At 55.9% G+C, this 11,825-nt stretch overlaps 1 protein-coding gene across 1 annotated transcript in view; it reads right to left on the minus strand.

Annotated features, from left to right (window-relative positions):
* The window catches only part of ITGB3 (integrin, beta 3 (platelet glycoprotein IIIa, antigen CD61)), a gene marked incomplete at its 3' end in the record, with an annotated part of 16,385 nt that extends 6,095 nt beyond the window's left edge, over positions 1 to 10,290 (minus strand). The window contains exons 1-3 of the mRNA XM_010021205.1: positions 10,233 to 10,290; positions 5,711 to 5,796; positions 1,497 to 1,689 (exon numbers count right to left, since the gene is read on the minus strand). Coding sequence (XP_010019507.1) covers positions 1,497 to 1,689; positions 5,711 to 5,796; positions 10,233 to 10,290 — 337 coding nt within the window. The remainder of the gene's footprint in view (positions 1 to 1,496; positions 1,690 to 5,710; positions 5,797 to 10,232) is intronic.
* Positions 10,291 to 11,825: the final 1,535 nt, after the last annotated feature.

Here is an 11,825-nt window from a genome sequence, read left to right on the forward strand (position 1 = left end):
AGGAGATGGTTTAAAGCTTCTGGGAGAAAAACATCACACTTAGACACAAAGGGGCAAAGTCCTTTGGGCAGTGTGCTCGCACGGAGCTATGGTGTGCACCTTGGAGATGGCAAACGTGCTTACGGGTCCTGTTCTCCAACCTCTCATAACCAGGACATGAGCAGAGCCTCCTGCTCAGAGCTGAACCCCCCCAGGCTGCATGAATAGCCCGACCAACACATGCTGGATGGAGTGAGTGAGAGACTCAGCCTGTGGGCAGCAGATACAGGGATTTTCAGGGCACTGCACGGCTGCTTCGGACTTCCCTGAGCAACCAAGAGCTCTGAGCATCTCCCGGGGCCTTCCCCATCCCTGTCTCCTCCCTCTTCTCCTGGCTCCTCCCAGCTCCTCCACGTAGTCACCACACAGTCAGGGAGCCCAACTTTGTGCTCAGAGAGCATCTGTTTCTCCTTGTTGGGCTAAAACCAGGACTGAGCTTGTGGGTCTTGGGCTGTGACCTGTCCTACTTAAACCCTTCAACATTTGGTCTTGATTCATGAGTTGAGGCCAGTGACTCATGCCAAGCCTTGGTTGGGCAGAGATGATATCAAGCTGGGGTTTTCTTCTCCTGCTTCCAAGGAACAGGGACTTCAACACTGCTTACTGCATCTGTTCTTCTCCAGAGCAGCACATCTACCTGCTTCCTGCCAAATATCTTTCAACCAAGGGCCACTTACAGCAGCTACATGTCCCCATCGTCTGGGGACAGTTCAGACACACAGGAACATACAGGACATACTGAGTCAGGACTCGGTCAGGCCCAGGAATGTGCACAGGATGCCCTGCGCTATCAGCCACTGATATCTGGGCTTTAATGAGCACAAGGAACCAACATTGCTCCTGCTGAGACTGGAAGAGTCATCTGTGAATGGATGGCAGGGAGTGGGCTGCGTGTGGGACAGAGCACGGTGATGGCACCACTTGCTCCACGTTCCCAAACTGGTTTTGTGGCCTTGGGAGAGTGATGCCTGTTAGTTCTGCCTCCTGCTTGGCATCACTTGAAACTCCTCCATGCTGGCAAACAACCACCACAGTTAATTGTCTCCAGCCTGCCTGGCTGAAACAAGCCTGGGAAATCACAGGGCCCTGTTGGCACTCCAACCCTTCCAGCTGCTCCACAGCTTGTTAGACATGCGCTGACTGCCACAAAGCATTTAGGGTGCAGCAGCAGTGGCCAAGGTCTAAATGGCTTGATAAAATAAGACCATGTGTTGTTGAAGATGCTGTATCCCCCCCTGCCCCTTGGGATACAGCAGGGTTGAGCCAAGAGAACTGTTCAGCTTGCAGACAGCCCGGCTGCCCATCAGGGATGTTCCTGGAGGGTTTGGTGCAGCTCCCAGCTTGGCCTTGCCCCCCATGGATACAGGACAGCCTTGGTTAGTGAGGCAGCAATGGCTCACTCACTGCTTGAGCCCTTTGAGTTAGTCCCCTTCCCGCAGCGGTCTGGGGGCTCTCACCCGGCCGCAGGTTCAGCCGGATTCTCTGGGGGCTCAGCTGAGTGGTGATGGAGCTCCCCGAGCCCTTGTCGCTGAGGGGTCTGTCCTCCAGGATGGTCACGCTGCTGGTGGGGAACTCGATGTAGTCGTGCCCGCAGCCGTTCTCCAGGAGGTTGGTGCGCAGGTCACAGCGAGGGGAGCCTTGTGCCAAGACCTGCGGGAGAGGCGCATGGTCAGGAGCCAGGTTCCCCCAGGAACACCCATGGTTCTACCAGGAGAAGGAGGAGGAGGTCCTCCCTTTCCACCAGAGAGCTCCTTCTTCAGCACACCTAAAGCAAGACCAGGATAAGAGGCTTCTTGGGGCACAATGCCTCTGCTGAAGGGAGATGTCAGACGGAGGGGATCAGGGGTCAGCAAGTCCTGCTGGGGTTCAGAGCAGGTTTTGGCCTGCTGTGCTCCGGTAGAGCTCAGCAAGCCCTGCCAAGGAGCAAGGGATAACAGATCCCAAACCCACCCCCCTCTCCTGGCAGCTGGAGCCACAGGTTTGGTTTTAGCCAAGCTAAAAGGAAAGCTCCTTTATGTGGGGTGGTCAGAAGAGGGTGAGGTGGGATGCGAACATGGCAGGCTGGGAATGAGGAATTTCCCTCACTGGGACTTCTGTTACAGCCTCAACTCTGGCAAAAGACGAGCCACCTTCTCCCCCTTTCATTTTCTGTGCCCTTAGAAACCCCACTGCCAGCAGGGATGAGGGCTGCTGCGGGGAGCCCATCGCATGGGGTGCTGCTGCGTTCCTGTGCGAGAACACTGCAGGCTTATCTCGAGCTCTCCAGCTTCCTGCCGGATGGAGCCAGCCGGGAGAGAGGAGAACCAAAAAAGGAGTGGAAGAGCAGAAGGGCTGCGGGAGAAGCCACCAAATGCCCATCAGGGGCCGGAAGCACGAAGTGTGGAGTCACAGTGGGGCTCCGGCCATGTCCCTCTTTCCTAGAAAGCTCCCGGCTCCTCGCCCTTATCACGGCACATTCAGAAGGGCTCCGGTCGCTTTGGCTTCTCATGGAGACAGATATGGGAGGAATTTCTTTCCCAGCTCGATGCTGCCAAGAGCCTCCCTCCCCTCCAAAGAGTTTCTTCATCTCCCCGCCACAGCTCAAACTGTTCTGCACTCAAAGCCCCACAGCAGATGACCAGCGCAGCCTTTCCTTGTAGTAAAGGGAGGTGGCACAAGTCCTGCTGGGGCTGGTTCAGCTGGATCCCAGCGCTGCAGCCTCCCAGCGCTGGCGAGGTTCCCCATCCAGGACATCATCCGAGGCTGCCTGAACCCTGGAACGCTTGTGTGTGTTTTATACTGGCCGAGAGCCCTCTGGAAACAGTGTGAAGTGATAGCCAGAAAATGCATCAGCAAATACATCAGCAGGCGTGTTCCTGCAGCCTCCTGCTCCCACCCTCACTGCCTGGACAGTGCGCTCCCGGAGAAGAGCACAACTCATCCCTCTAATGTAGCTGCCTTGAACCCACCCAACCCCACAGGGCTCCCTGCTGCGGGAAGAGGTGCCTGGTTTACACACATCCCATCAATCACCACCTACATTCCTGTCCCAGGTGGAGAAATCACTGGAAAAGCATGCGGGTGCAGAGCAGGCTGGGCACACAGGCTTGTGACTGTATTGCTGGGCTCTTGGGTGATATCTGGAGATCCTGGGAAACTCCCAGGACCTCAAAGGCCACACAGCACCTTATGGGATTAACAGCCTCATTCCAGCTTAGAGATTCCCATGGAGACACTATTTAACCCCTTCCCCTGGAGCCCTAAATATTACGATTGACCCAGGACTCACAGGAGCCTCCCCAGCAACAAAACCACTGCAAAAAGCAAAGGTAAAAGCTACTGAACCCTAAAGGGGCATTTGGCCACAAGGACCTTGCAGTCCCCTATCTATTCTTTACCCCAGTCTCTGCAGCCTTGGGCACAGCCCCAGGTAGGAGCAACCAGAGGCAGCCCTGGCTTGCTGGTGACAACCCCCACAGTGCAGGGACTTTGCCCACTGGTACCCTGCAAACCCCACGTCCCCATCAGCACAGCCCTGACAGCACCAGCTCCCCGTCACAGAGATGCTATGGGGGACGTGTTCCCACCCCTCCCTCACCAGTGATCCAGTGGTCCTTGGCTGAGGTGCTCCCCAGCTCCAGCTCCTGCTTTGGGCATCCCATCCCACTGCAGGGAAGAAGATTTCAGCATCTGCTCAAGCTCCCTCCAGGATGGGAAAGCTGATGATGGATTGCTGCCTGCATCCCTTGTGAGTGAGGGCAGGATCAGGCAGGGTGCTGGCAGAGCCAGCTCCGTTCCCAAGCTCCCTCCCTGCTGGGCAGGGAGGCTGTGGGAATTCCTGCATCCCCAAGGCATCTCCATTTTCATGTCCAAGGCAACCACATACAGCATCAGCGTCTCTGCAGGAGAGGACCCAAAGCAGAGGTGCCACAGCAGATTAAGCTAAAACCTCCCAGTAGCTTCTCTAAAACAAAACCCTGGTCCACCTTTGCCTCCACCTTTCCTCCAAGGCAACCAGAGGGGACAAGACACTGGAAGATGTGTCCCAATAATCTCCAAAATGATTTTAAAACCACATCTCAGTGTTACAGCTCGGTTGGCATTTCCCAAAGGAAAAGAGAGTGGATGGGCACATCTATCTGTTGTTAAAAGTGGTCAAACTTTCTGAACACTAAATAAAACTCAATTCTCTCTGCATCAGTGATCTCAAGAAACCGCAATGAAATCCTTCTCCTGTCCAAAGGCAGGATGGAGCAGGAGTAACTGATAACGGCTGCTTGGGAAGGCAGTGTGGGTGGGAAAGGAGCAGAAGGAGCACCAATAGGGACACTTTCCCTTTAAAAACAAAGGGGGGATGGGGTGGGAACAGTATCAGAGACCTTCCCCACCCCAGGGAAATTAAACAAACCCGCACAAGAAACCCTCATGTGCTAAATTCAGCCAATGTGGTCCAGATGTTGGAGGCAACGCGGCTGAGCAGAGCCTGGCTCTCAGGGGCCGGCTGCTGGCGGCTCCCTCGCTGCTTGTCACGTCTGTCCATGAGCAGCAATGGAAAGATTTCCTTTTTTGGGAACCTTTGCTGATGTGGAGGAAAACCAAGCCCCAACCACCACAGCTCCCACTGCAGAGTCACGGCACGGCCCAGGAGCAGCGGCTGGAAGGAACAAGCCCAGCCCGGGCAGAAGTTCCCCCCCTGGAGCAGGGAGTGAGGCTCCTTATCATGCTCTGAGCCACTCCTTGCTGGAGATAAGATGGGGCACAAGCATCTTTATTCACCCCAAGATCCCATGGGCACAGCATCCCATGGGCAGAGGCGTCCCCTCCACATGCGCCCTGAGCCCAAAGCATGGAGCCATGCAGGAACAATCCAACAGCGTTTTCCAGCTTTGATCGCTTTTCCCCGGGTCCCGGTGGCACAATCTCAGCTGGAGGAAGCCGGGTTTCATGGATGGAGAAGCAGAAAGGAAGAAAAGCTTCGCCAAAGGAGGAGGTTTCGTCACCTCTCCCCGTCCCAGCCTCTCCCCTGCCCTGGGGCTGCTGCTCCATCCAGTTGGGAAACTCCCTCCTCTTATGTTCCGGTGGACTAACCCCAGGGCAGCATTTTTGGAAGGGAACGTGGCGAATCATCCAGGCTCTCACCTACCTAAACAGGCTGATTTTAGAGCCACAACTCAGCTCTCACATGCTCTTTAGCCCCAAAACCAAAAACCAAAACCAGGCACCTTGTCTTCCATTTCCCCTTCTTTTAAACCCAAACCCTAGCTTCTAATCAGTAATTTTCCTTCTTCCCTCCAGGCTTCTTTCCTTTTCCAGCCCTTCATACAACTAAGCTCCTTTAGCCTGTGCTTTACAGTGGGTTTTCAAGAAGCAAACAAAAAGTAAGCTGAGTTTTAAATGTACTTTTCTAACAGACAAAGTGAATTTCCAGTGGGAACATCAGCATTTCCCGGCCAGCTCCATGTAGCTCCTGCCAATGCACCCAGATAAGGGGCAGGTTTTCAGGACAAGGCAGGAATGGGCAGCCCAAGCCTGGCGATGTGCGTCCCAAGCTGTGGTCTGAGCCAGATGCAACCAATAAACACATTTAGGCACGGTGGGAACAGATGGAGACCAAGCTTGTGGCTGTAACACAGGGACCAGCACCCATCCCGCAGCCCAAAGGCTCATCCCTTCCTCCACATCCCTGTCTTACCTCGGCGGAGCACCAGGCACAGAGGGGGCTCACGGCCAGGCACTGCTTGCAGGAGTTCACCCCGCGGGTGGTGCAGATGTTACCCCCTGAAATGGGAAAACAGAGAGTGGTTACAACCTGCACCCACACGTGTGCTGGTGTCAGTGCTCAGCCAACAGCTTCATGACTCTACAGCCCCCATCCCACCAGGCCTCTGCTCTAATCCCTTTCCCAGCCCCAAATCCCAGGGGCTGCCTCCATGCTCCTTTTATAACCACCTCCCCAGCCTGGTACCCACTGGGCTTCATCCTGCCTGGGACTGAGCATCGTTTCCCACCTGCTGGCTCCTTAAAGGGTCCCCCCCCATCCATCCTTTCAGCATCACATGTGTTGCAGTGGGGGACATCTCCCTTTGTGCCTCCCTGCAGATGTTTTGGGGCACAGGGGTGAATTCCCAGGGGCACAATGTGGTACCCGCAGCTCTGCCAGCGGCTGGGGAACTGCTGCCTTTTCCCACCGCCCCTGACCCAGTGTGGTCGGTGCTTTCTTGTGCACACATTAAACTCAGCAGCTGGTCTTGGCCCAGGTTCAAATGCAGGAAATGAGGGGAGGAAAAGGGCAGGAGTCCAGGAACGTGCTGGTGGTGGGTTGTGGTGGTGCCGATACCCCGGGCAAAGGTTGGGCTCTGTTGGTGGAAGCAGCAGTGGGGACTTTGGGCGATGCTGGCACCATTTGTGCAGGTCAGAGACCAGCGGGTCTGTGTGGGGGATTGAAGGGACCCCAAATGCCAGCAGGAGCCCCAGGGTGGCTCCAGTGCCTGTCACGGCAGAGGCAGGACCACCTCGGCCAAAGGCTGACGTTGCTGCGGCGGCATCACGCTTCCTCCCGGGGCACAAGCAGAGTCTTAGGGCTTGGTTAGGGCAATGCTGCAGCGTGGGGAGCCCAGGACCATGCAGCAATGAACGAGTGCTGGGGTGTCCCCTTTGCCCCGTGTCCTCCTGTCCCTGCCCAGGGCTCTCCCAGCATTTGTGAGCACAGGAAATGCAACACAAAGCAGAGAGGAAATGGTGAAACGATGTCGTCAGGTCTTTGGGCAGAGCCACAGTGACGGCACCGTGTGCTCATGCCCGTTGGCAAACAGCCTGGGCATGCGTGTGTTCATATGTGTGTTCATACGTGTGCGTGTGCTCATACGTGTGTTCATATGTGTGTGCACACGTGTTGCACTTGTGTGTATCTGTGTGAGGTGGTGTCACAGGCTGAGCTGGACACGCTGTGACTGTCCCCAAGGCCAGTGGCTGCTTGTGGATGTGCCCCATGGCCACTGTGGCCCATGAGACCTCTGCCACCTCCCTGCTTGTCCCCACACACTAAACTAAAGGCTAAACCCCAACGGCCCAGCTCAGCATCAGCTTTGGGGTGGTGTCTGCTCCCAGAACTCTCCACACACAAAAATCCCAGCTGCAGCATGTGAGGATGGGCAGGATTTTACATTTAGTATTGCCTAAAAGAGCAACGTGCTGATCTCTGGTGTGCCAAGGACACGGAGGGATGTATCAGCAGCAGTATCACATCCTTGGGCTTACAGGATGTCAAGCTGGGGCTGGGTGGGGGTAAGGCACAGGGCTCTCAGCATTGCCAGCTCCTGCTCAGTGTGGAATCCCTCCTGCCTTGCCAAGCGCTGGTGGCTGCAGCCCAGCACTGGGACATGTGCCTTGGATTTGGGCTGTGCCCTGGCATTGCCCTGGCAGCCCTCGGGGACAGGCTCAGAGGATTAACCCCAAAGACACGCACCCCAACAGCGGGGACAGCACCGGAACTGCAGGTCCCTGGGGAGCCCTGATGCTTTGGGACCTGGACCAGCACCATGGGATAGGAGCTGAGGTGCCAGGTAGAGATGCCCTGTGCCAGGAGCTTCCTTGCTTTCCATTACATCCCTCCCTGTAGCGGCTGTGTCAGGGGCAGGGTTGTAGCACCCAGTATCACCAGCATTGCTCCTGGTCCACACTACTTACTGCCACTGTGGGGTTTGTTCCCTCGGGGTGGGGTGGGTTTGAGCTTGGCCTAGGATGAGATGCACTGGTCCAAATCCTGTCCCAGGCAGGTTTCCCCTATGACTTGAGCCGAGTCCCTCAGCTGCTGTGTGCCTCAGTTTCCCCTGTGCAGTGTTAACCCTGGTCTTGGTGAGACCAGGCTGGGCTGAAACACGATGTGGAGGATTTCCAGGCTTGTGTCTGCCTCCGCTTCTCCTCCTCATGCTGTGAAACCTGAGCTCTGGGATAATGAGCCCCAGGACTGTCCCTTTGGGCTGAAGAGCTCATCTGCTCCCCAGCATTTGGTACCAATTACCTCCTGCCTGCGTGCAGCCGCTGGACCAGCGGTTTCCTTTCCACCCCACAGCGCAGGGGTCCTTGGTCTGGTGTGTCCCCCCCCATGCTGAGGATCTAACCCCAGTTTTCTGGAATGAGGGCCACAAGCTGGGCTGTCCCCCGAGGCAGAGCAGCGGCCCCATGGGGCTGGGGAGCTGCACAGGGGCTTAGATGGGGCTGCAGCACAGAGGGTCCCTGCAGGAGGGATGCTGCCTTGCCCGAGGCTGCAGTCACATTGTGTCACCATGTCACTGCTGCAGGGATGGCTTTGACCAGGGGGTCACTTCCTGCCCCCTTGGGCTGTGGGGTTGTCTACCCCAGGCTCATGCAGACCGCTGGTCCCCATGTCTCCGTTGCCCCATGGCTGAGACATGTGCCCAGGGATGGAGGACCCTTCCCAACCTGGGAATCTGGCCTCTGGGAAGGGGCCAAAATCCCCCCGTGGCAGTGGTGTTAGCACAGCACGGTTCTTACCATCCAGATGTGGCTGTTCCTGCTGTGCGCAGGCAGCCTCAGCCTCTCACTGTGGGGAAGTGTCTCTATTTTGGCATTTCCAGCTCTGCCTGTGTGGGGCAAGTGGGAAATGGGGACCTGCGGTGATGTAGGAGCAACAGCACAGGTGGAAGGAGAGAGGAGGAGGATGCTGCAGCTTGAGCCGCCTCCAGGTTTGGTCCTGGAGCTTCCCAAGCAGTGCTTCTCAAGCTGTGAGCAGGTTACAAGACCCCAGCACAGCTTTTCATTTGGGGGGATTTGTTTTTCCAGCCATAAAAACTCATAACCCCAAGTACTACAAAAGCAGTTGGTCTCTTATAACGATCTGATCCTAAAGACTCAGGCTTTGTAAACAAAAAGAAATCCTAGCACATAAAATATAGGGAAATGGGAGATGAACTGGGCAGGATGGGAACCACTGGGCAGCGATGTGAAATGATGCACTTGAAATACCCCCCAGACATCTGTGGCTCAGCATCACCCTTCCCTGGCTGGAGAAGCTTACTCAGCCGCCAAGCTGCACTCCAAGTAACCTCCTCGATGTACCACATGAGCCAGCCACATGCTCTGTTTTTCCTCCCTCTGCCAATTTGAGCAAGAATGTGCACACAGCAAACTTGATAATCATCATTCAGAGAGCTCGATAAAGATACAAACCATCCTGACATCCTCTCTGGCCCTTCTGCTTGACTCAGCGATAAGGATTTAGGCTTTTTTGGCTGCTCTGCCCACGCCATCCTGGGGCTGTGGCTTTTCTCTGAACCTCTCCCTGTCTGCAAGCATCATCCCGAGGAAGGAATGGTCCAAACTGAGCTGAGCTTGTTACAGGCACTGATGCACAAGACCAGAGAGATCACCTGCACAGCCCCAGACTGCACCTCTAGAACCATAATAGGTTGTTATCCTATGTCCTGTTCTGATGACAGCTCACTCCAGCAGCAGATCAGAGCCTTAGGCTGTTCCTGGGAATTCACCAAAGTCTGGAATTCTTTAGCCAGAACAATGTTGCCCCAAACCCCCTCGAGTCTGGCCTCGAAAACAAAGGGACTCATTTATAAATCAGGAGCTGAAAACACTATTTTACAGTTGCAGGATTTACTTTGTGCCCTGGAAACACACCTGGGGAGGAGAGAAAATGCTTTTCTCAGCTCTTCTCCACGCTTCAGACGTTGGAAATGTTGTTAAAACTACAAACTACCTTTGTCTGAAATCACCTGATCCTAAAAATCAGTTGTAAAAAGCACCAGAATAGCACGAAGAAAAAGAACACAAGACATAAAGGCACCCCATGCCCTTAAACCAACACGGACACGGCGCCTAACCTGCCCTGCAAACTCTCCCCTTGCATTGTCTGTTTAGGAAGGACGGAGCCCAAGTCACACCCTGGTGCTCCCATTACAAACCCTTACCCGGAGCCAAGCACAGCGTAGGTACAGAGCAGAAACTTGCCGCACCCAGCGTGGAAATAACTCACCAAACCGTGTTTTGATCCTACAACACCTTTGGGAAACCCGCCTGGCCCCGACCCATCCAAACCCCAACCGGCTTGAGCAGCCTCAGGCTGCCCGCTTCCCCCTCGGAGCGATTTCCCAATGAAAAGGTCCTGGGATTCGGGGGAATAAGAGGCAACACGGTCACTGAATGACCCGGCTTGAAGCAAGCGGCAGCGCTACCGAACCTACCCCAGGCTCCCGCAGCGCAGAGCGCGATGATCCCGAGAGCCACGCTCAGCTTTCCCATCTCGTCCTCCAAGCGCCGAGCGTGGGGGGCTGCGTGGACCGGCCCCACCGTGAGCGATGGGGAGCAGCTCGGGAGGCTTTGAGCAGCCCAGGAGATGAATCATGGGTCTGGGTGTGTGACACACGGCGAGCGGGGCCGGCCGGAGGAAGCGGCGCTGGCTCGTCACTCACTTCGGAGCCGGTTTGTGCCCCCGCCCGCGCTGCCGGCGGCTCCTCATGCTTCGCTTTGCTTCGCTTTGCTTTGCTCTCTCAGCTCCGTCAAGGACCTAATAAACGCTGGCAGTGAGCGCACACAGCGCTGGTGACCTACAGCCCTGGGGCTGGTCACAGGCTCTTTCCCATAGGCTCTTTTGCCGGGGTTTAATTCCTTGCAAAATCTTGCTCGCTCCTTCCTTTCATTAACTCTTGCAGGAAAGCGTCGGAGCCCCAGGGTTTAACGGGAGATAGAGCAAGGTGAGGGTTCCCAGCTCCTCACTGCTGCAAATAGGAGTATTTCTGCTCAAACAACCGGGAGCTGGGTGAGATCCAGCCAAGAACCGAAGCTGGTGACACCAGTAGTTTGGGTGTAAACTTGGACATCACCAAGGGAGGGAAGTTCAGGTTAAGGTCAGATGATTTGGACCTCATTTTCTTCTCACTTGTATTGTGTCCTCAGAAATTCCTCCTCTACTGAGCAAGTAGAGGGACCTGCACAGGAATTGTCCCCCCTGAAACACCAGAGCTGCTTGTGGGTGCCTCCTGGAGGGGTTTGATAAACCCGTTGTTCTGCTGCAGGTCCAACTCAGAGATGGGGAAACTGAGGCACTCGGGGAGCTGGGATGCAAATGGGAAAGAAGGGCTGTTTCTCTGGAGCCCTGGGATGCACCCACGAGGTGTCGGGTTGGGGACAGTAACGACCCAACCCTGGGGCAGGATGACCCAGCACACAGGAACGTCGGGCATCGGAAAACGAGCTGGTGCGTGTGCCTGATGATGCTGGAGGTTGTGACCTGAAGGTGCTGTATGAGAACCGCAGCCCCACATTCGCCCCATGCGAGAGGGGATGGTGGTTTGGGAGGGTGAGACGGAGCTGGGGACTCTGCCCCAGGAGCTGGGCTTTAAAAGTTGTTTTGGTGCCTCTTTTCTTCTCCACCCAGCCCCGCTCTGCTTACGGGAGCTGCTGCCCTCCCGCGGCTGCGGGAGATCGTTTTCCACCTGAGCCAGCTTCCTCCCAAACACTTGGTGGGGATTTGTTGAAGAGGACCAGGAGAAGCCCATCGACCCTCATGCAGCGTCAAAAAGCGCAGCGCCTTGGCTGGGACACCGATACAAACTCCAGACCTTTCTGAGGGGCTCTTGGTCGTGCCCTGCTCCAGATTACAGAGTCCTAGAATCTCAGACTCGTTTGGGTTGAAAGGGAACTTAAAGCTCCTCCAGCTCCAACCCCTGCCACAGGCAGGGACACCTTCCCCTAGAGCAGGCTGCTCCAAGCCCCATCCCACCCGGCCTTTGACACTGCCAGGGATGGGGCAGCCACAGCCTCCTCTGGCCAACTGT

The sequence above is a fragment of the Nestor notabilis genome, unplaced genomic scaffold, assembly GCF_000696875.1.
Source record: "Nestor notabilis isolate BGI_N333 unplaced genomic scaffold, ASM69687v1 scaffold21250, whole genome shotgun sequence".
Classification (NCBI taxonomy): Eukaryota; Metazoa; Chordata; class Aves; order Psittaciformes; family Psittacidae; genus Nestor; species Nestor notabilis.